Consider the following 23894-nt stretch of genomic DNA (forward strand, 5'->3'; position numbering starts at 1 on the left):
ACCATATAACTTTATTTGCATACAATATACTTTAAATGCTGATTAAAGTGTTGTGCTTGGTAACTACAAATATTTATTAGACCTTCTCAAATGTATATGAAATAACTGTTTCCAAATGAAACATATGACCAACAAAATTGATCAAATTGGTAAATATTACCTACCAATTATCAAGAATTAATTCTAAATTTTAGCATACATACTTTTAGGCAGATTAGCTGACTTAATTAGCTTATTTGGCTCACTCAATTAAATTCCTGTTTTGGATGTTTAAACTTGACTAAACATTTGAAATGAACTAAGAGAAGCCTCATGTTGAATATAAAATATACAATGCAGTGTCAGGCACAAAATATTGCTTCTGTGTAGGTTAATTAGTACTATATTGTTAATATATACATTAGAGAAATTTGCCTAAGATATATTACTCATATTTAATATTTAAAAAGAAATATGTATCTGGGTTAAAATGTTATCATTAAGTTTATTGATATATTTTGTCTTAAATTCACTTGTTTCTAATGGTTGTATTTTGAGTTGAACCTCTGGTTAAAAACTGTCCCGAATTTTTAAACTATTTCTTATTAGTTAACTCTGATTGTTCTACCTAAGCTTTCTCCAGTTCCAAAATTTCTAGCTTAATGCAGAGTTAAAGTAGGACCGGGCAGAAGAATCACTCAACTGAAAATCTTACTGGTAAGGCCACTGATGGTACAATTTTCCTGTAAACCTAGTTTCCAGGTGGCTACAGAACAAGCAGGTTAAAACCGGGAGCGCACTGCTCTTCCAGCGCATGGAGGGGACATCTTCTGGCCCCATAAGACCTCTGGATAAGTGAGACTTGCGTTGAAGTTAGGCTTTAGGCTCAGGGCGCAAACCAGTGCCAGTGGGAATGATGTTTGTGTATGTGGGCTGGGGGTTAGATGGGAACAGAGAAGAGAGAGAGATTTACAGAGTATCATTTACTTAAAATGGGCTTCCCAAGGGGTCCAGTGGTAAAGAATCCACCTGCCAATGCAGGAGATGCAAGAGACGTGGGTTCGATCCTTAGGTTGAGAAGATCCCCTGGAGTAGGAAATGGCAACCTGCTCTAGTATGCTTGTCTGAAAAATTCCATGGACACAGAAGCTTGGTGGGCTACATACAGTTCATGAGGTCGCAAACAGTTGGATATGACTGAGCACACAGAACACATGTTTAATTTAAAATACATCATAAATAGTTTTCTCTTTTTATTGGTTACATTCTCAATTGTGATACTATAGTACCCTATGGAGGTGGTATTCTTTATTTTACAAAATGGATGCATTGTTGTTATTACTGAAAAGCATACTAAGTGCTATAGGAATGCTATGCATTATTATGAGGATTTAATTCATATTTAAATTTATCCAAAATTTCCTGCTTTCTTAGTATAAATTAAATATTCAGAATTGACCCAATTCAGATTGACCCATAAGTTAATTTCCTATAATTTCTTTCTACTTCATTTATATTACAAAGTGGCGTTTCCTTTAGCCCACAAGACATTTACAAAAAGATAGATTGGTATAGTCATTTTAGGGTATTATTTTAAAGCAAAATGCACATTTTAAAAAAAGACTAGAATTATTTCGGACTCATGAAACTGAAAGAGGCCCCTAGAGATCACTTTGGCCTCTCATCCTGGTACCATAACAAGTCATTAATTTCCATGGCTGATATTGCTACACAGAGGATACTCAAAAGATAGAATCTGGGGGAAGTTACAAACCCTCCCACATTGTAAAGATACCTCTAAGCAAAAAAAAAAAAAAAAAAAAAAATTCTACTTATTTCACACTTGAACTTGAAAACTAATACAAAGAATGTGTTGAAAGGGACTTGTTTTACTCCTTTGTTTATTTCAAAGGTTAATAAAATAGCAAATGGCATTTAAATAAAGTTCCAGAGACACTACACTTCATATATTTAAAGATTGTTAGTAAAGTGAATGATTAGACTTTTTCAAATCTAATTATATCGACTTTGTCAATCCTTTTGTTACCATTTTATGCAACTCAGTAATTGTACTGCTTTCCTCACATCTCTGTCTTAAATTTAGCAAATTCATCTAAAAGCAAGTCTGTTAAAATTTCCTTGTTTAATATAAATCGATAACTTTTTTCTATTTATCATTAGTCTCAAAATTGATGCTTATTAATAAAAAACCCTTTTAGGCTGACATAAAAAAGATCCTATTCTACCATCTCAAATGCTTTTTTTCTTCATTCACCTGCCTTAGTACCTTTTCTGTGTCCCACAGCTCGCGTTGTCATCATAAGGATCATCTGTGCATCTAATGCGTATTTTCAGATGTCTACTCTCTGTAACTCCTCTTTGATCAAAAGATAAATGGTTTAAAGCTCCATCTTCTAGGTGGTGTCAGTAAATATTTTATAACCTAGTTTAAAATGGAAAGGAGGCTCCTTGGTTCTTTTCTAACCAAAAAACATGATAAGAGACTTTATCTTTCATTTTTAATTTAGGCAAACCCTTTTTGAAAGAGTTCATAGTGCTTTGAAAAATGTACTTGGTGTTATAAAATATACTTATTTCAAAGCAGCTCAGTATTTTGAAGCTTACCTAAAAGTTGAACATTCTCATAATGAATACATAAAGGTTTTAACAGGTAGGAAAAAAAACCCTGGTTCTGAGTAATTAATGGCCACCATTATATGCAGAACCTATATACTCCCCTAAATTTGAGCATAGGGCAAAAGGATACTTGAGAAAAAAATTATAATCATTACATTTTTCTTTATTAAGATGTACAGGAGGTAATACACACTCCTGTGGCAACTGTAATATGCAGAGGTGTGATCCTAAAGGTCTTGAATAAGCAGGAAGATAGGAATTATGAAACACTAAGCACATGTTCTGCAGTTTGACCAACTCAGTCAGTCCTAAAAGCGTAAAATGCTAGGGTTTGTTGTAATTGTTTATCATAGGGAAAAACATGCCATTCATTCATGAAGGTAACTGTCACTTATAACCACGCCGCGTCCTAATAAAGTATTTTTAAATAATGGAATCTGTGGAGTCATACCCAATGTGTGTGACTTCTGTCCTCCCTTCCCCAGTGAACACACATCTCGCTGCCAGGATGTCACCAAAACTCACATCCACTGGGCGCTCTACCGGGTAGAAGGCCTGACAAGAGACAAATGCAGCGATTCACCAAAATCATCAACAACACCCAGAAGCTCATGCATAGTAACGTGAGGCCTGGGTACCCTGGGGTGAGAGGATGAATACACACACAGCACAGACACACTTCACCACCCTGCTTAGAAATACTCAGAGAACTGATAAGGAACCCATCAAATTGGAAACAGTAAAAAAAAAAAAAAAGTTAAACACAGCTTAGACATAGAGTAAAGGTAGATTTAGAGATTTTTAGATTCTAGAGAAATTCACAAGGGCTCTATAAGGGCTTTATAAATTACCACCTGCTGATTAATATTTTTTTCTCTCAAAATTGTACTAGATTCCACACACCTGCGGCAGTTGGGGGCTTTGGCGTCCAATCAGGGTCCACTGTCCATTTCTTACTCTGTATCCACTGACTACTTTGCCTGTAATGAACACAAATTATAATTGTATAGGGTATTAAAAAGATAAAAGGCATTATTTGTTTTCTTATTGCAAAATAAAATATAAATATTTTCAGAAACACAAATGTTCAGCATTTTAATGAAAACAATATGATGAAAACACATGCAGAATTTTAAGATACTGCACAAAACCTCTTCCACTGAAACAGATAAAACAGATTTCAGGTCAGATATAATCTACAGTTTACATTTACAGCATTAGCAAGCTCAGTGGCATATCATTTAATATGTAAAGTTCTTACCTAAATGGTGAGTGTGAACTCTGTAGGCAAAGACATGCATTGGATACTTTTTGTAATGGCATGAAATATCAGAATTCACCACTGTTAGAAATGAAAACACAGAAAAAAGTCATTATTCAACTGGAAAATAACATTATTCTTGACTAAAAGTATGTACAGAGTATCCACAAGCAGTTAAGCATGGGGTTTTTGAGTATACACAAACTCATGTACTCAGAGGTATTAAGCACTAATTATGGGCCAGCTTCTTACTAAAATGAGTTAAGAATCCTTTATATTCTGTTTCACTCATAAAATGACTAGAGTCAAATCAACATACATTGTCAGTGAAAACCCAGGCTTAATTTGATACCTTCATTGTGAAATTTGTGCAGCTGAAAAAGCTTAAATATTGGTTTTTATTTTTAGAACAGAAGGATTTTTGAAAATTTATTTCAAATACCTAAGATAATGAGATTGACAGTTCCTGTTGAGAAGGAAACATTTCATATACTTTTCTTTCCTTATAGACTAACACATAGTTGAGTTTTCAATAAATGCCTTTTTAAAATTAGACAGTGAAAAGTAACAAGATCATACTTATTAACTTTAACAGATCCCCAGTAAGAACAAATGAATAATATGACACTCCCACCAAAGGATAAGATATTTACAGCAATAAATAATATTATACTCATTCTAATAGTTCTTTTTTTTTGAAAATTTAGGAGAAATCAGATATTATATCCATTTTACAAATCTATGTTCAGACTGGATTTGCTAGCTTTTGATTCTTAATCTGATATCCTCTATAAGTTTATGTCACTGTATGATAAGAATTTTTTTTGGCATCTGAAGAATGGATGATTTATTTGTAAAATACTCAAGAATTATATTTAAATTTATATCACTCACTATCTCCCTATGGACCCCAATTCTTGGCATAAAACTGGAATATAATAAACTGCTGGCTTGGAATAACACAAAAACCTATTTTAACTCTGAGGATAATAAAGAACTGGTTTATTTTTCAGGGACTCAAAAATATTGGTCATTTCAAGTGTTTATAAAAGATGTTCTGTAAATCCATCCTTAAAGATTAGGTAATGAGGTAATGGTAAATTCCAAAAGATCATTACTCACCTTTCCCTCCTGGTGGTATAACAGTGTCAACAGACATCATAAGGTACATGCCAGCAATTAAAGGCTGTCTGCACAAAATAATAACATTCGTTTCAACTATTGGAAAACGTCAAAACAACTGCCTTGGAAAAATAAGGTATACTTCAATGCATTGACCTATAAAATACGATTCATGTGGAAATTAAACTAATATATGGGGAATGAGGTAGAATATATATATTTTTCCTGAGAATAACTTATTTTCTTGGGCAAATAGCTGAATACACATTTTCGTGGCATGGTAAATGTTTCTACATGTGCGTGTGTGCTAAGTCAGTTCAGTTGTGTCTGATCTTTGTGACCCTATGGACTGTAGCCTGCCAGGCTCCTCTGTCCATGAGATTCTCCAGGCAAGAATACTGGATGGGTGGCCATACTCTCCTCCAGAGGATCTTCCTGACCCAGGGGTAGAACTGGCATCTCATAAGTCTCCTACATTGGCCAGGGGAGTTCTTTACCATTAGTGCCATCTGGGAAGCCCAATCTCTAAATGGCTCCTGTAGTGGTTAATATGTCAAGTGGTTATATGTCAAGTCAGCTAGGCTGTAGTGCCAAGATATTTGGTCAAGCATTCTGCCCAGATGTTGTTATAAAGGTATTTGTGAAGATGTAATTAATATTTAAACCACTGACTTTGGGTAAAGCAGATTATGGTCCAAAATGTGGATGAGTGTCTTAAGAGAAAAGACTGAGGTCCTCGAAAGAGGAAGGAATTATACATTCTATTGGTTCACTTTCCCTGGAGGACCCTGAACGATACAGCTCCCAATGACCCACAGCTCTGACATCCTTGCCCTTGTTCAATCGTCTTCCCTTCATGCAGGCTGGACCGAGTAACCCGACCCAGTAATTTGTTATCTCTAACAAACAGAATATAGCAACAATAATTTTTATTTTGTCCACTGGATTCAGAGTAGAAAGACCTGTGGTCACCACTTTCTCGACCTATTGGACACACATTCGTAACTTCTGAGATGAGGATACAGAAGTGCTCTGGCTTCCACCTTGGACACCCTCTTGTGTTCTTCCTTGCTGATGGTGAGAGGCAGACAGCAGCGCCATGTTGGGAGCTGCCCTGTTTACAGCCCACATGAGGAGGAAACGAGGCGTCCTCCAGCCCATGGCCAGCAAGGAACCGAATCCTGTCAACAGCTGCGTGAGAGAGCCTGCAAGCGAATCCACCCCGGTCGAGTCTCCAGATGGCTGAGACCCTGGCTGAGATTCTCACTGTGGCCTTTGTGTCAGACAACCAGCACCCAGCTAAGCTGTGCCCAAATTCCTTAGCCACAGGCAACCGGGACAATAAATGCTTGCTGTTTTAAGCCACTACATTTAGAATAATTTGTTATACAGGAGTAGATAACTAGCATAGTGGATTTCCCACTTTTTAGCTCTTGAAGATCTTAAAAGCTGTCACTCAGCTAGGATAACCGAGGTACTTACGGCAGGCGTGTGAGGTGTAAGGAAACACCAGAGCAGTCCTTGTGATTATCTGAAAATACACACAGAAAATACACATTTTAAATATGAATAACGAATTTCAAACTAAAAATGTTAATTAATAACTCAATACTAAATTTAAAAACCCTATATATTTCGCTTGTATGGTGTTTTACAGTTTACAGAGTACTTTCATACTCATAAAATCCATTTAATTCCAATGTATCACAGAGCAACAAGAGAACTATCATTTCAAGTAGTCTGTAGCTTTTTCTTGACTCATCAAACTGACTGGTTATCTGCTTCCTAGCAGACACACTAAAATTCTAGTCATAAGCTCACAAAAGAAAACTATGCCCACTCTCTATAAACTATCTGTATTGTTGAAACATCCAGAAAAGCTCATGAACTGAATTGGTTTTGTTCTACTGGGATCCAAAGAGTTAATTAGCTTTTCTACTTTTCAAAAACTGAATTAGTCCATAATTTGGGCTTTCAAGGTATTACCATTTTTTAGTCTGTAATGTGTCAAATTTATGTATAGGAATCACCTTACTTGGTTTCTAAGCCTCACTCAATCCTGCCTTCTAAATAGGAACCTGATGTTCATTCTTCTTATACTCTAACTTCAGTGGAAAGTGTTTGAGTATCTCTGTACCTTTGCCAAGGACATTTCAGAGACCTCTTACACATCCTCTGTCTTCTTTCTTCCTTTGTCTTTCTCAGGTAGAAAGAAGACAGAAATGAAAATCACCCATCCAAATTCTTATCTCTTTTGAATTTGCTGATCTTTAACCACAGACACCATGAATAGTAACTCAGACTTACTCATTCCTTTCATTCCTGTATATGTTAAATTCTTTCTAAGCATTTTGTTCTAAGGAATTATAAAACCTTATATCTCAACTTTGAGTTGATTTTAATATAACTATTGAGTGTGTACAAGAATGATAGATTTATATTAGAAATTAGGAAGTGAAGTATACTAATAACAGCATATAATTTTTTTAAGAAAATATTTTCCTTTCATCTGTAATTCTCATAAGAAAAGCCAAGGTAACCTCACATAAAAATGTACAATAACAGGTAACTTAACTAGTAACATAGACATGTTGATTTACCATAGATAAAGTTTAGACAAAGTATAAAAAGTCATGTTTAATACTTCAGTAGTAAAACACAAAGGAAACTTCACTGTATCGTATTAAGCTTGATCTTCACAAAAATAGTACAGAAATAAATGCAATGATGAACATTATATATTTAATTTTTCATTTAACATCACATTAGTGTCAATTTACAAAGAGACTTTGTCCACTCTCCTAAATCAATTTCAGTGAGATCCTATTTTCATAATAATTTCATTGAATTCTTTTTTAAAAAATTTCAACTGAGTTTTAAATAGATGAGAAAACAGTAATAAACAAAAGAATGAATACAACAGGTTTATCTTAATTTTTGCCTATGCTTTAGATATAGAAAGGGGATTTGAATATTATTGTTTAATTTATTAAAATTGTTTATTGTTGAGAACAAGTTTTCCTAAGTGCACTGACTGAGACTTAGTAGATACACCTACTCTGTACTACTTTCAAAATGATTAGCCATTGGATTCACCCAGAATTACCTAAGTATCTCCACTGATCAAAAGAGAATAGTGGAAAGTGTATTATTCATTTATACCAAATGAATTCTACACTCCAGAGACTCACCTAAATAGCTGAATTGTTTTCAGAAAACATCCTGTGTATAAAAAACTATCTAAGTATAAAAAACTATCTATTGTCTAAGGGTATTTCGAGAAATGGTAATCATCTGTTCATTTAGTGAATATTCACTGAGCTTTGCTATATTCTTCACAATTGGGATACAGTGAAAAGCAGCAGGTCCAGATCTCCTGCTCTCATGGTGTTTCGGCTCTAGTGGGAGTGGAGACACAGGGAAATGGAGTAGGAGGGACAAGGAGAAACAAAATACCAAGCACATAAACATGATAAAATCACGCCGTGAACTCAGCAGGATCATATGACCCTGGGTAGCTGTTTTACCTACTGAGGTCCAGGCAGGATACCGTGGCCGAGAGGCAGGAGACTGCCTAGGCCGTGCAGAGTATCTTAAGATTCTGGGTTTCATTTTCTGTCTCCCAAGAAGCTGCTGGAAGATTTTAAGCAATGGAGGACAGGATCATAGAAGGTGTCCACCTAGCACATTACCTGGCACTTACAGATGACTCATTAATTACTGAATGGTCGGGTTTTGTAATTTTTTATTTTAATTAATAATACCAGGTGAGAATTTCTCCCACTCCCCTAATGTCCAACCAAGCAAAAGGTTCTAAGCGCAATGAGAACTGTCTTCTTGGTTTTATATTATACTCTTGCTTTCAAAGATTCAAGTTAATCACAGTTTGATGTTCAACTTGGCTAATATTCTTTACCACGACTTCAAAAAAACTCCGTGAGAAAAATAAATAAGTTAATTAACACATTTTGGCAACTATTAAATAATTTATCATTAAAGCTGAAATATGTCACCAAATTAAAAGTAGTAGGAATGTTATTAACAGTAACATGCCAGCTATTGCCTGTAACTGATCATCCTCTTAGATAAAGTTCTTGATTAGAATTGTCTAAACAGTAGATTTTTACTCAAAAGCATGAAAGTAAGTCAAAAATAACTTTTAATTTGAAGATATTTTCTAAGCACACATCAAAATTTTCACCAAATTAAAAGATAGCAAATTAAATAATTTCTATATAATTGCTATTTGCTTCCTTACAGAGATTTAAAAGTGATCAATCAATGCCATATTCTGTAAGACAGTCAAGGATATCACACAAAGTAACTACACACAAATAACTAATCAGCTAAAAATTCAAGTAGTAATATGAGAAGCTCAACACATTCTGGAGAAAAATATACTGAACTTCTGACTTAGGTATTATAATGACTTAAGGGAAAATTGAATCTCGAGACTCTTAAGTTTTGTTTTACAGAATGTACATCTTGTATAGAGCTTCCTAGGTAGCTCAGTGGTAAAGAATCCACCTGCCAATGCAGGAGACATGGGTTTGATCTCTGGGTTGTGAAGATCCCCTAGAGCAGGAAATGGCAACCCACTCCAGTATTCTTGCCTGGGAAATCCCATGGACACAGGAGCCTGGCGGGCTACAGTCCATTGGGTCAGAAAAGAGTGGGACACAACTCAGGGACTAAACAACAACAAAATCTTATATGGTTAGAAGGCTAGTGAATATACAAAGTGAAAATCTTACCTGTTTAACAAAAAGCTCCAGAAATCAAAATATACAGAAGGAAAACTGGTGAAGAAACACACTTAAAAAATCACACTAAATAGAGTTCCTTAGTCATGGATGAAAGAATTTGTTTCCATCAAATTTACCTTGTGAATTTGATCCACTGAGTCAGCAAAAAATGAGGCATTCTAAAAAAACTGCTGTGTGCATGTGTGCCTATGTGTATGAGTGTTTAGATATTATGCTTTATGCTTTAGATAGAAACATCACACTTTAGATATATATATATCAGTATTTATCCATGGAGTAACAATCACAAGACCAGCTGAGTAACTTGAGGAAATTCTTTAACTTAGTAATGGATAAATATTTTAATGATGATATTTTAGTTGAGCAACATGCTAAGAGTTATCACAAAGTAAAGAAAATACTTATAAAGCATATTCATATACATTTTTTATATTGGCTAAGAAAATATATTCATTATTTCAAAATCAGATTTTATTATTGTAAATCACTATGATTTCTTCCAGTTTGACTTTCTACAGCTTGACCTAAGGAACCCATGTGTTTGCATATACATACATTGAGAAGTTTCAGCAAGAGTAACCTGAACTCCCTCAAACAAGGAAGGTTGTCTGGAGGTCTGGAGGGCTCCAGGATCCATAGCTATTCCTATTGCAAGTGGCAGCTTTGGAGAGAAGCATATTTCAGCCTAGCGTTTGGTGTGGAGATTATGACCTTTTAACTCCAACATGATCCTAGCCACAGTTATGCAATATTATTTCCATAACCTCCTCACTGATCTTACTTCTGAACTCAGAAACTTCCACTGGTTTTGCATATTTTACTGATGATTTCCAGTGGGCTCTGACTTTGCTTGCCCTTCTATTGTAACACGGCACTTCAGCCACATAATATGAAGCCTCATAAGAATTAATTCATTTCAATTCACTAGGCTATAAATGAAGTCTGTCTCTTAAAACGGATGATGCTTTAAAGGTTTATTATCATAAAGAAACACATCAGTGCTTCTGCTAATATTTTACCACACACGATGAAAAAAATGCAATCAGGACTGAGATAGTTAAGAAAGGTACAGAAAATGAACTTGAGTATCCAAATCATATGCTGGTTGAAAAAGCTAGTCGAGAAATGTAATTCTGCGACTAGGATAAAAGTAAACAGGAGAGGCGAGGACTAGATGGAAAAATTGAAGCATGCCAGAAGACCAGAGAAACGGAACACCACAGCTTAAGTAAAGATTGAACAGTGGTGGGTGAAATAACTGAAATGGCCTGAAATCACAGGATTGAATGAATGAGAAGTAGAACAGGAAGTGAGGACTATTCTCTTGACTTACATTTCAACATAAATGTTGCACATTTCCAACGTACAATATGCAAGGCTGGGTGGAAAGTTTAGAATTAATCTTTACAGTTTCATCACACACAGCTGTTTGACTACAGCACCTTACAAAATCATCATCAGTTTCCACTAGGTCCTCTCTGAGTTCCTTTGTTTAAAAGGAGTAGGATCTAAAAAGTTATCTATTTAATATCTGATAGACTAGTACTCATGATCAATACTGACACCACTAAGAAACTTCAGACTATAAATGAGACATCTACGTAAAGAATGTAGCACTCTATTTGGATCACAGAAAATAACCAATAAATATAAGTTACTATGACCATTATTCTTTTTTATTGGTAGATTCTAAAAAATTTCACAACATGGATATTTTACTTTTAAGAAATATATTTTCAAAGCTATTGGTCAGGAATTTCTTTAACTGAAGAAACTGAAGCACATCACATTTTTCCAACTTAATAACAGGAATGGAACAAAGTGGGGGGATGGGAATCAAATGAGCAATGAGAATTAGAATTGAAATGGTATGCTAAAGATATTGCACAAAATAGGTATTTTGAAAATGGAAACAGAGATGCTGATTCAGAAAGGTACAAACTAGGGAGACACAGAACAGAGTCATCAGTGATACCGTGGAATGTCAGTGAGACAAAAACATCATGGTCTGGCTAAAATGAGATTCTTGTGTTGGGACTATAGGACCTTGAAGAAGTTGATAATGCACTATTTCAAAGTCCTTCCATGACTTTTAGTAATATAGATCCCCTTGACCAGACTCAAGATAACCTGTTTCTTTCTAAGTTCTGAACTAGAGGAAGTTAGTTCAGCAGGATTAAGGCAATTTTTATACTGATTTTGAAATTGTTCTTTTCATTTACATTTATTCACTTGTCCTGTACAGCCATTATCATGTAAAAATGTTGACAGCTCTTCTTTCCAGGTATCTTTACTTATTTATTTCAGTCTTTTTCAGAAACAAATTGTTCTCTCTTTTACTGTACTGGGCTGTAGGTGCATGCTCTCTCCAAGGTACACTGGTGAACACCTGACTTTCAGCTATTAATGTTTTGTATTTACAGAAGATTGAACGCAAGATATCCCTGTTAAAGGGATCTTTCATGACTGCTGTTCTAGTAAGAAATACTTTTAGCTTGATTGATTTAAAGAAACAGTGATGAAACTTCATTCACTAAATAAGGATTAGATGACATTGGGAGGTATATTTCATTTTATGTCATTACAGTCTATTATAATGTCATATGTATATACTGGAAGTTTTTGTAATGGTGAAGATATTAACAGTGAAAATGTTAGAGTCATTTTTAAAAAGAAAATCAAGTAAAATCAAGTCTACTAATGTCTTAGAAGTACATCAAGACATAGAAGTACTGGTGATCCATTGGTTAAGACTTCTAAAGAATCATCTGATAATGAAAGAAACAAGTATTTCCAGGCTCTGGATGAAAACTGAAAATAACATTCAATCAGAATCTAATCTTGAGTCAGATGAAAACTGGATGATTGCTCCACAAGGGTTCCAGCTTCTCTTTTTGGGAAATTGTTCTCTGCTTAGGCAGAGATGTATAACCACAGCAAGGTATTTTATCAAATATATAGACTCATTGAATTTCAGAAGAGGAAGGCACCCTGGAGATGATGGAGTTCAACTCTTGCACTTTATAGACAGGGGAAAAGTAGCAACTGAGATTCAATCTTGACCAAAGTAATTCAGCTAACTGGTGATACATCTGGGTGTCAACACTAATCGATACTAATTCTCAAAAGTCAGTATTTAGTAAACATTATTTACTTAAAAAAAAAAAAAGAATTCCATTTCTTAGAGACTTCCAAGGAATTTTATCTATGAAACGTCCTGAAACTAAGATACAAGAATTAAGCAAGGATGGATACGTAACCAGTGGTACTTAAGGATACCCACTTAGGTAGGAAGTTCATTTCTCTTAATGGGAGGTGGATGCATGGGATATGAGGTTATCCATTCCACACTATTTAGCTTGCTTTTCTAATAATAGCTTTTAGCTCCTACTTGGATTCATAGCTAAGTAGTAAGGATGTGGAATAATGCATGATAATAACCTATTACATCTTAGGTCCTTAAAAGTCTGCTGCCTTCTCCTAATCTTTCCCTCAAGAGATATATTTCATGAGCTCATCTTGTCCTGGATGCTTCCTGCTTCAATAAAAAAAAAATAGGTTAATCATTGATCCTAAGGGAACCAATGTGTTGTTACAACATCCCACTAACTGGAAAAGTCCTTCAGAAAGACAGTCATAGCATGGATTTCAATTCATTGCACTCTCCTCAGAAGGTAGAGGATAAAGCACACCCATTATCTACTATCCCCACCACATTTTTAGATGATGGATCCTTTCCTCATGGAAGTACTAAAAAGCATGCCTGGAACCACTGTCAAGTCTTATGAAAAACAAAGAACTAAGATCTTTAATATCAAAAACATATTTTAGGAAATGTGTGAGCAAACAGTAAAACCGTCTCATACCCTTCCAGCCTCTCAGAGTGTTCTGAACAGAATTTAACGACCTCTTTCTGTTTTTCTGCTTGTCTTGAATTAACAGAAAAAAAATAATTTACGGGTATAAGACACACCAATAATTTTTCAATAATGTATGTCCACAGATTTCTTAATAACAATTTTAATGCTGGCTTGATCTTTACCTTATGGTTCTTTGTTCTGAATTAACACCATTAAATGAATGGGACAGATGATGTTTTGTTTTGCTGAGATTAAATCATGGCTCCCAAAGGTGGCGAGGAATAGATTACTTGGGGATTCATTTCAATAGTCAGGAAACATTTCATATACTCAAAATTACTTGGAGAATCCCTTAGGAGAGTGGAGAGTGAGGTCTCCTAGTAGATGCAACACAGCCAGCTTCCTTGGCACTGGAGCAGACTGCTGTCATTTCTGTTGGTTGAGCCATATTTTATTTTTTAAAGTTATTTCCATACAGTTGGACTGTGCTGTTATATAAAAAGGGTTATTTCTGTGCATTTGGAACCCTGCGGCAGCAGAGATGACACAAGAATGAGAGGCAAAGAGGAAGCCACAGTGGGCACAGCGGACCGGGGTCCTATGTTCATTCTGAGCCCAGGCACGTTGAATGGAACCCTGGTTTTAATGAAGATAAGACACAACTCCTTTATTGTTGTTTTTGGTACTCCTGGACTATAAACGCAGGTCCTACAGTCACTTAACAGTACTCGGTAAAATGATGATTCTCCAAAGTAACCCGAACAGGCATATATCAAAGATTTTTTGTTAAGAGTTTCTGCAAAATAAGATCTCAGTCACCAGATTTCTCCTAGAGAATTCACTGAGAGCATATTTTCATCATCTTAGGACTCTCCAGTTACAGATACATTGATATAAAATTGTCTCCACTCAAAAACCACTAACATCTTAAGCTGTCACGGCAAACGTGTATCTGGTGGGCAAATATAGCTGAAATGGGGGCACTGTTAATACATGACAGAAACTGCACAGAGGTGTTCCTGGAGGCTGCGAAAAGCTGGCTTAGAGACAAGCTTCGGTGCTAAATAAACCAGCACTACAAAAATTAAAAAAAAAATCTTCAAAAAGGATTCCTTTTGAAGCTGTCACTGCAGTGAGTCAGCCTCCTTTGATTTTGTATTCACTGCCGTGGGACTAGAAATTACTAGCTTCCATTTGTCCTGTGGCAAGGAAGAGAAAATGCATTTATCCATCCTGCAAGAAGATGACTTTCACGAATGATGGCTTGTGCTGTTCCCAAAAGAGATCAAATGGAAGGCAGGCAGGCAGGCTCACCAGCGAGCTTTTATAATCGCTGTGTGTGCAGAGGATGTTACGGCAGGACAAATGTCGGAGCACGTTCCTCTTTCCATCTCTTATGAATGCAGAGAAAAGACTCCACGGAGAAGCTTAGGGTTCACACTGGTTCTTCTCTCAGAATGATGAGCCTGCTCTAGAATCATACTTCTAAGAGAGTAAATTAAAAGACGAAGCCCCCCCAATCCTAAGTAAATACAGAATTTTAAAAAACATAGCATGGAGTTTTTAAAAGGATTGATTGTTTTTTGAACTTTTTGTTGAACTATAATATACAGAATAGGGCACAAATCATAAGGTATAGTCTGAGAATTTTAAGAAAACTAACACATTCCATTCAGATCAAGAAGCAAAAAGCTCTCTACTTGTGGCCCCTTCCGAAGGCATTAAGTTTTAAATCTTTACTTGGTGTACATAGCACATTTAAACATGCATTTGTCTTTCCAAAGATGCTGTCTTTTCGCACCTTTAACTAGCCTGTCCACTAGCTACCTGGGCTTTGGTTGGCAGTTTTTAAATATGATACCTTATTGTGTGTGTTCAGTCGCTCAGTCATGTGAGACTCTTTGCGACCCCACGGACTGTAGCCCCCCAGGTTCTTCTGTCCATGCGATTTTCAGGCAAGAATACTGGAGTGGGTTGCCATTTCCTCCTCCAGGGGATCTTCCTGACCCCAGGATCGAACCCGCGACTCCTGCATCTCCTGAATTGGCAGGCAGGTCTCCTTTATCACTGTGCCACCTGGGAAGCCATATACCTGGTTGCTGCTGCTGCTAAGTTGCTTCAGTCGTGTCCGACTCTGTGCGACCCCATAGACGGCAGCCCACCAAGCTCCCCTGTCCCTGGGATTCTCCAGGCAAGAACACTGGAGTGGGTTGCCATTTCCTTCTCCAATGCATGAAAGTGAAAAGTGAAGTCGCTTAGTCGTGTCCAACTCTTAGCGACCTCATGGACTGCAGCCTACCAGGCTCCTCTGTCCATGGGATTTTCCAGGCAAGAGTACTGGAGTGGGGTGCCATTGCCTTCTCCAATACCTGGTTACTAATAGTTATTTTATTATTTCCCCTTTCTCTCAGTGAAAAGTCCTATCAAACTCTTTTTACTTCATATGCATATGTCAGTTTTTAATATATATTCATCTTTAGAATGGGAATCTTAATTTTTTTTTTTTTTGCAATCTCTCAATTATCTGTTCTCCCCACTGAGGGCAGAATGTAACTGCACAAGTCTAGGAACCACAGAAAGGAAGAATAAGTTATGGAAAAGGAACTTTAAGAGTTTTAATCAAAGAAATTTAATTTGAAATATAAAGCTAAAATCATATGTCTCATATAAAGTGCTCCATTATGCATTTTTGAATTGTCTTGAGGGTATGTTTTTATATACATAAAAGGCTTATCTTTCACCTTCTCTGGAATTCTCAATTACTTTCTGCAATAATGTGTTCTCCCTTCTTTATTTAACCAAAACCTCTAAGTGCTCATAAATGATAAACAGAGAGAGGGTAACCTAGCAGCAACACCATCCTGTTTTCTTTCACAAACAGGAAGCTGATGTGGCCCAAATGCTGTAATTTAGTTGAAATATATTTTTTTTTGAACGTCAACCTAAAATCAGTGGCTGTATTTGCAATGCAATTATCTTCCTCAACTTAAAATACTGTATTATGCATTGTATTTTGGTTCTTCAATTAAAAAATCCAAATTTACATATAATTATGCATGCATTTAGTCTATGGTATTAATTAGGAAATATACTTTGAATATTATAGCTTATATGTTTGATTCAGTGTTAATTTTCAGTCATTCAATATCTTCAAGTTGTAATGTGGCATGAGGATTATTAAAGTAATTTTATAAAGCTTTTGTGAGTTAAGAACTAGTAGGGCAAACACTGAAACCCTTCAGTGACCCAAATTATCAGTCCAAATTTCCTGAGCCCGTGAGCAAATCTTCACACTGTAAGATAAAGGTTTTGTTTGGAAGGATCTGCAGTTACTACTTAGATTTTATGCTCATTTCTGCCATTATAGGTGATGTGTTACACTTCGGTTGGAAAAAGAAGGGTAAGTAATATTTGCAAAGAAATGGAGCTAGAAAAGTGTGGGGGAGGGTGACATCCCTACAGGAAGACAGACTCTGGAAAATTTCCAAAGAGGGACAGAAGAAGAATTCATTTAGAATGAGAAGAAATAAGGAGCAGGATGAAGGGTTTCCAAATTGGATGAAGAGGAGAGGAATGTTTCAGTTGGCAGAAAGAGGGAGGTGAGAAGGGTCTCTTCAAGGCCTACAGAAGGTTGGACTTTTATTTTTCTAACAGGATTATTTTGTAAATGTCATTAAAGCAATATTTGAATAGCTTTCATTAAATGTCTTTTTGGTAATGTACTTATTTAGGGTATCTCTTGCATTTTATAAGCAAGACCATCAACTACCATAAGAAAGGAATTAACAGAAAGCAGGAAATGGAATGTACAGATGCTAGCATTTCTGTCTCATGACTTCCATCTCTTACCAGAATTCCTGTAACACAGTAAACAAACATAGACATGCTGAGGCAATGAGGGGCCAGTAAGGGACAGGCTGTGGACACCAGCCTGACTATTCATGGAGTGCGCAAAAAAATGCCTCGACTCTCCTAATTTTGGTGTGAGCCCATGGGCAAGTAACTTTATTTCTCCTCTTAATTTATTTTGGTTAAAAATGAAAGGTTATCTGGTATTAATTTAAATGAAATTAATTAGTGACTATGTACCCCTGACCTGCTTCAAAAAGGTGTTAATAATTATGGGTGATTAAAACAGCATGAGCTGCAAAGTGGTACATGAAGGCAAAGTATAGGCCTGTCTTGGAAACAACTAGAAAATAAAGGCAAAATACGAAAGCTTGAATAGTATTAGGGAAATTTTTTTCCTAAAAGACATCACTTAAGCTAAATATTACATTGTTCAACGTTACATTGCTTTAAAAAACACATTTTAAGGAATAAAGAACACTCCGAATACATTCTTTAAAAAGCAATAATACTGCAGGGCTTTCTGCATCTTCTCATAACCAAATGAATGAAAACGCAAGTCTTGAAACTTAATGACCATATTTAGGTATTAAAATAAACAGGTGTTCCACAGAATGAATGAGATGAATAAGGACCATTAGTCTTCCAAACTGAAGATGAATAACAAAATTGAAATTCAGGAAGCTAGAGAATCAGGGAGCTTACATTTATGTGATGAGACTAACAAAAGCCAAAAAAAAATATTGCAGGAAAATAGACTTCGTCTGGATCATTTGAGAGGTATCGAATAGTCCTAAAATCATTCCTGTGACTCACAACAAGCTGCTTGAGTATAATGAAGGTTTCAGAAGAACATGAAGAACATCCTATTATAATTCTTCTGAAATCAGAGGGATTATCAAGCAACCTGGTATAGAATTATCCCTCCATAAGGGAAGTGGATTCCTTCATATATCAGAATGAGAAGGAATACATGAGATGAGGTGAACACTCCAGCCTCTACTCATATTTATTCTATTGGGCAAGGATGATTTGTGTGGAATTTCTAATTTGTAGTTTGTTAAAGTTCATGTCCTCTTTGTTCCTAGTGGTTCAAAGGACTTGAAGAAGGACTGACTCCATTATTTGTTTTATATAGTCAGGACGTGAACTTTGACAAACTACAAATTAGAAATTCAACACAAATTAAATTCTTCTAGTTTTTAATACCACTGGACTAGTAGCTATACCACCTCAGGCAAGTCACTTAACCTTTCTGAGTACTGATTTCCATTTCTGTAAACTGGAGGGGCTGAGCTAGATGGAGACATCTCTTCCAGTCACACTTCTACCATCCCAAAGGCTCAGTCTCTGGTGTTAAAAGCAAATGTTTTAAAAATGAATTAGTACATCAGACATAAGATCTATGGTTTTTACCCTTAATGGAAGAAAGTGAAAGTCATGGTTTCCTTTTCCACAATGCCTTTCAGCCGTGTTCCAATCTCATCCCTTTTGAAAATGCCTAAGAGGCTATGGAATTTCATGCAGGTTGAACAGTACCTTCCTGCCAATCATTTATCTCTCACAGTTGGTCTCATGGTCTCTGCCATTCTCTTACTTTCTAGTCTCTGTCACCCCATATATTCCACTTAAAAATTTGAAAAAATGTAAAAAATGGAAGGATATAACGTTTTTTTGTTCATTTTTTGAAAATGTTTATCTTGATTAAGTGTCAAGAAGGAACATTTGCATCCCTATATAGGAAGGGGTGTCTGCAAGAAAGTCATACGTGCACTCAAAGTGCCTTCTCTATATTACTAGAATAGCATCTTAAAATCCAAACACCAAATTTTGTGAAAATGTTAAGAATAAACATAAACTCTCCTTCAAATTTCTAAGTGAAATAAAAAAGTGGTAGAAAAACCAGACGGTAATTAAATGCATTTCCTTCTTTCAGAGCTCCTCTTTTCTTAAGAAAATTGAGATTTAATTATACTTATTGTGATAAATGCAAATTATTCTGCTCATGGCCCAAGCCTCAGGAGATTTCCCTGACATACCTAGAGTACAGGGGAGCGGGGGGGGAACAAAACCTAGAAGTAAATTTAATCCTCTAGGAAAATTTGAGACTCAGTTGTCAAACTGTAGTTTGCATAAAAGTCAACTGGGGAGCTCATTAAAATTTCAGAATGCTGAGCTCAGGGGTGTGCTGATAACACACTGGCCCTCTGAAAAAAATATACATGTGTGGGTAAATACACATTTATTATAATTTTTATTAACATAGAAGATGTGTAGGACACAACTTATAAAAATAATAAAATAAATAATACTATTTATCATAAATTCCATATAACCAGATGAATTTCACAGAATTATTTCCTTAATTTTTGCTGAACTTTTCTTAGCTCACCTATGGTTATAAATGATGAGTGAGTCCTTCAGATAAGAATGTTTGTTGATATCCTGCTTTATTGAAATGACAAAGAGATAGGCTCAAACTGCACTTGCTCATCAGCAAAGTGAGCAAAATCTTTGCAGTGTTGGATAGTAGTTTTTGAATTGAAAAAATATTTTGTAAAATATTTTGGCTATACACAATAATCTGCACTACTAACATAGTTTTCATTATTTTCTTAAATCTAAACAACCAACAAAATAATTTATGAAGCACTGATTTGTAGCGTTTGTCAATTTCAATGGTGTAAAATTTCCCACCATGACTGATTTCAAGCTATCAATGGAACATTACTGAATACTGGGCTGGGAAAAGATGAGCCATTCATGCACCATTCTATAGTATTTCCACCATACAGATCAATAGACATAAATACCAACCAGAGTGACCATAACAGTAAAATGTAGTAAGATAATTAGAGGTTGATGATCTTTGGGTATTTATTGCCTTTGTTTTTCATCACAGCTATACTTAACAATGGACTTCCTTGGTGGCTCAGCTGGTAAAGACTCCACCTACAATGCAGGAGACCTGGATTTGATCCCTGGGTCAGGAGGTTACCTGGAGAAGGGAAGGGTAACCCACTCCATTATTCTTGCCTGGAGGATCCCACGAACAGAGGAGCCTGTTGGGTCCAAGAGCCTGACACGGCTGAGCAACTAAGCACACATGCGCACTTAACAATGAGCTCACGAAACAGCTGAAGATTAACAACTGGCTCTTTCTGGTCAATATGAGACAGTTTCAGAACACAATTGCCAGTCCTTGACTTCTTGTGCATTTGATTCAGTAGGTCTGGTTGGAACTAGGAAGTTTCATTTTAAAAAGCACCCCAACGAGATTCTGGCACAAGCAGTCGACAGATAAGATTCTGAGAAATTCTGACACAGACTACTATGTACTTTAAGAAGTAATTCTATTAAGAACTTTTTGCTAATTCTAATTGTTTTAATGGAACATTAAAAAGAGTTCCTTGATTAAGTAAACACTGGGTAAAATGTTTCAACTATGAAAACATCTAGTGCAGGTTAGTGCCTTGGACTGCAAGGAAATCAAACCAGTCCATCCTAAAGGAAATCAGTCCTGAATATTCATTGGAAGGACTGATGCTGAAGCTGATGCTCCAATACTTTGGCCACCTGATGCGAAGAACTGACACATTGGAAAAGACCCTCATTCTGGGAAAGACTGAAGGCAGGAGGAGAAGGGGACGACAGAGGGTGAGATGGTTGGATGGCACCACTGACTCGATGGATGTGAGTTTGAGCAAGCTCCGGGAGTTGGTGATGGACAGGGAAGCCGGGTATGCTGCAGTCCATGGAGTTGCGAAGAGTCAGACACAACTGAGTGAACTGAACTGAGTGCAGGTAAGGATATTCACCATGAACTGCTCATTCACTATGGACTGTAAATTGGAAAAATCCTTCTGTCGGGTAATTTGGTGGAATCTCTTAAAGTTTCGATACTCTATAACCCTAAAATCCCATTTCTAGAAATCTACCATGCAGTAGCAATCATGTTTTTCCAGTGGTCATGTATGGATGTGCGAGCTGGACTGTGAAGAAAGCTGAGCGCCAAAGAATTGATGATTTTGAACTGTGGTGTTGGAGAAGGCTCTTGAGGGTCCCTTGGACTGCAAGGAGATCCAACCAGTCCATTCTTAAGGAGATCAGCCCTGAGTGTTCTTTGGAAGGAGTGATGCTAAAGCTGAAACTGCAGTACTTTGGCCACCTCATGCAAAGAGTTGACTCATTGGAAAAGACTCTGATGCTGGGAGGGATTGGGGGCAGGAGGAGAAGGGGACGACAGAGGATGAGATGGCTGGATGGCATCACTGACTCGGACGTGAGTCTGAGTGAACTCCGGGAGTTGGTGATGGACAGGGAGGCCTGGTGTGCTGCGATCCATGGGGTCGCAAAGAGTTGGACACGACTGAGCGACTGAACTGAACTGACTGAAAACATTTCTAATGTTAAAGTTCAAAACTCAGAGTTGCTTGTGATAACAGAAAACTCAGTACGTAAACGTCTTTAATGGGGAAAAGGATATAGAAATAACATATCCATCCAACAGAATATTAGGCAGTCACTATAAATAATGAAAGAACCTTACATGTGCTGCCGTAGAAATATGCCCAGGGTACATTGTTAAATTAAAAACAACAGCAGATGCAGATCCGTGGAGAGTGTGATCTGAATTTTGTCCAAAAAAGAAAAAAAGTGCAGATATACATATCTGTGGTTTCTGTGTGTATACAAAAACGTAAAAGGGATAAGCATACGGAAAACAGGCAGATATAAATAGCAGTTACATGGGGGTAGGGCTGGGGGGTAGAAAGGGAGATGGGATTGAAGAAGGTATTGTAGATTTTTTTCTTTTTCATCTATATACCTTCTCTTCAATAGTTTTACTGAGATATAATTTACATACCTTACAGTTGACCCCTTTAAGTGTATAATTCAATGAATGGCTTTTTAGTATACAGATATGTGCAAATGTCATTTCATATTATATATATTTTTAAATAGGTACTGTGAGTGAGTTTTTACTTTTCTTTTTAATGGTCTTCTGTATTTTTCAAAAAATGAACAATAACATTTGGGAGAGATTATTTTAATGACAAAATAAATATTCAGATATATCCAGAGTCCTTCAATTCTTGTTAGTCTTTTAACTAATTAAGGCTTCTTGCTCCCCTGGAAAGTAAGTAAAGTCGCTCAGTCGTTTCCGACTCTTTGTGACTCCATGGACTGTAGCTTGCCAGGCTCCTCTCTCCATGGGATTTTCCAGGCAAGAGTACTGGAGTGGGTTGCCATTTCCTTCTCCAGGGGATCTTCCTGACAAAGGGATTGAACCAGGTCTCTTGCATTGCAGGCAGATGCTTTACCATCTGAGCCACCAGGGAAATCCCCCTTTTTCCCCTACTGGAACTTTTTGCAATTCTGAGGCCTGAAAAGCTCTGGAAGCCTAAAGTTTTGCTGGCTAACGTTTGGTAGCAAAATGTGATCAGAACGAATGTGATGCTACTTATTACGTCTGTCTTTAACCCTCACAGTGTGACCACCTGAACACTGTGCTAAAGGAATCTTAGCATATTTGACTAGGGACAGGGTCTCAGACACCCAAAGGTGACATAATGTAATATATGATTTCTGTGCTTGAATATCTTTCAAAAGGGTTTAATGTTCTTAATTCCAAATGGCATGTTTCCCAAAGCATGTGAATGAAAGTCTGGGCCCCTACCTCAAAGAATATTCGAGAAACAGAAAATGGGAGGTGTGAAGGAAGAAAGGAGACTTGCTGAATGGCATGGGAATCCCAGGGTTGAGAGTGAAAAGGGAAACTGAGGTCAAGAGCACCCTTCCTGGAACCACGGGTGCTGCTGTTTCTGGAGTTGAACTTGGAAACATGGGCGCCCCGGGGAAAAAGATCATGTTGAGAACTAACCTCCTATATCCCATAAGGGATCAGGACTGCTGGAACGTGTGCATGTCAGGATCCTATTTAGAGAAAGCCAGGCTGAATGCTAGAAAGGGGTCATCTCCGTCTCCTTCGGTATAGAGACAACAGTTTTCAGGCTTCTCCCTGGGGAGGGGAAGCTTTAATCATCCTCTCCCCATTCGGAATTTCAAGGGAGATTCTTACACATGGAAAGTCACCTGGAACTCTTGAAAATACGTGGGTTTAAATACCCTGAGCCACAGTATCCCTCACTTTGCAGGGGAGAGAGTAAAAGCAGGCATGGTGTGTCTCCCTGGAAAGCACGCAGGAGGAAGCTGCTTCAACAGATTGAGAGAGAAGACAGTGCAGGAAGCACAGGGAGCGGCCTTCCACCAGAGTCCCAGCAGTTCCGCAACCAGGAAAAAGGAGTCGAGAGCATCTCAGTGCTTCCACTGAAGCCAGAGTAGCCTGCTTTCTACTCAGTTCAGTTCAGTCACTCAGTCGTGTCCAACTCTTTGCGACCCCATGGACTGCAGCACGCC

The 23894-nt window shown here is 36.9% G+C and overlaps 1 protein-coding gene across 14 annotated transcripts in view; it reads right to left on the reverse strand.

The window, feature by feature from the left end:
- Window positions 1-23894, reverse strand: part of PAM (peptidylglycine alpha-amidating monooxygenase) — a 315491-nt gene that overhangs the window by 70746 nt on the left and 220851 nt on the right. For all 14 annotated transcript variants that reach the window (XM_044947270.2, XM_025292177.3, XM_044947278.2 and 11 more), the window contains 5 exons: window positions 6482-6530; window positions 5000-5067; window positions 3878-3958; window positions 3520-3596; window positions 3068-3171 (listed from right to left, as the gene is read on the reverse strand). In XM_044947270.2, coding sequence (XP_044803205.2) covers window positions 3068-3171; window positions 3520-3596; window positions 3878-3958; window positions 5000-5067; window positions 6482-6530 — 379 coding nt within the window. The remainder of the gene's footprint in view (window positions 1-3067; window positions 3172-3519; window positions 3597-3877; window positions 3959-4999; window positions 5068-6481; window positions 6531-23894) is intronic.

Source organism: Bubalus bubalis, chromosome 9 (assembly GCF_019923935.1).
Source record: "Bubalus bubalis isolate 160015118507 breed Murrah chromosome 9, NDDB_SH_1, whole genome shotgun sequence".
Classification (NCBI taxonomy): domain Eukaryota; kingdom Metazoa; phylum Chordata; class Mammalia; order Artiodactyla; family Bovidae; genus Bubalus; species Bubalus bubalis.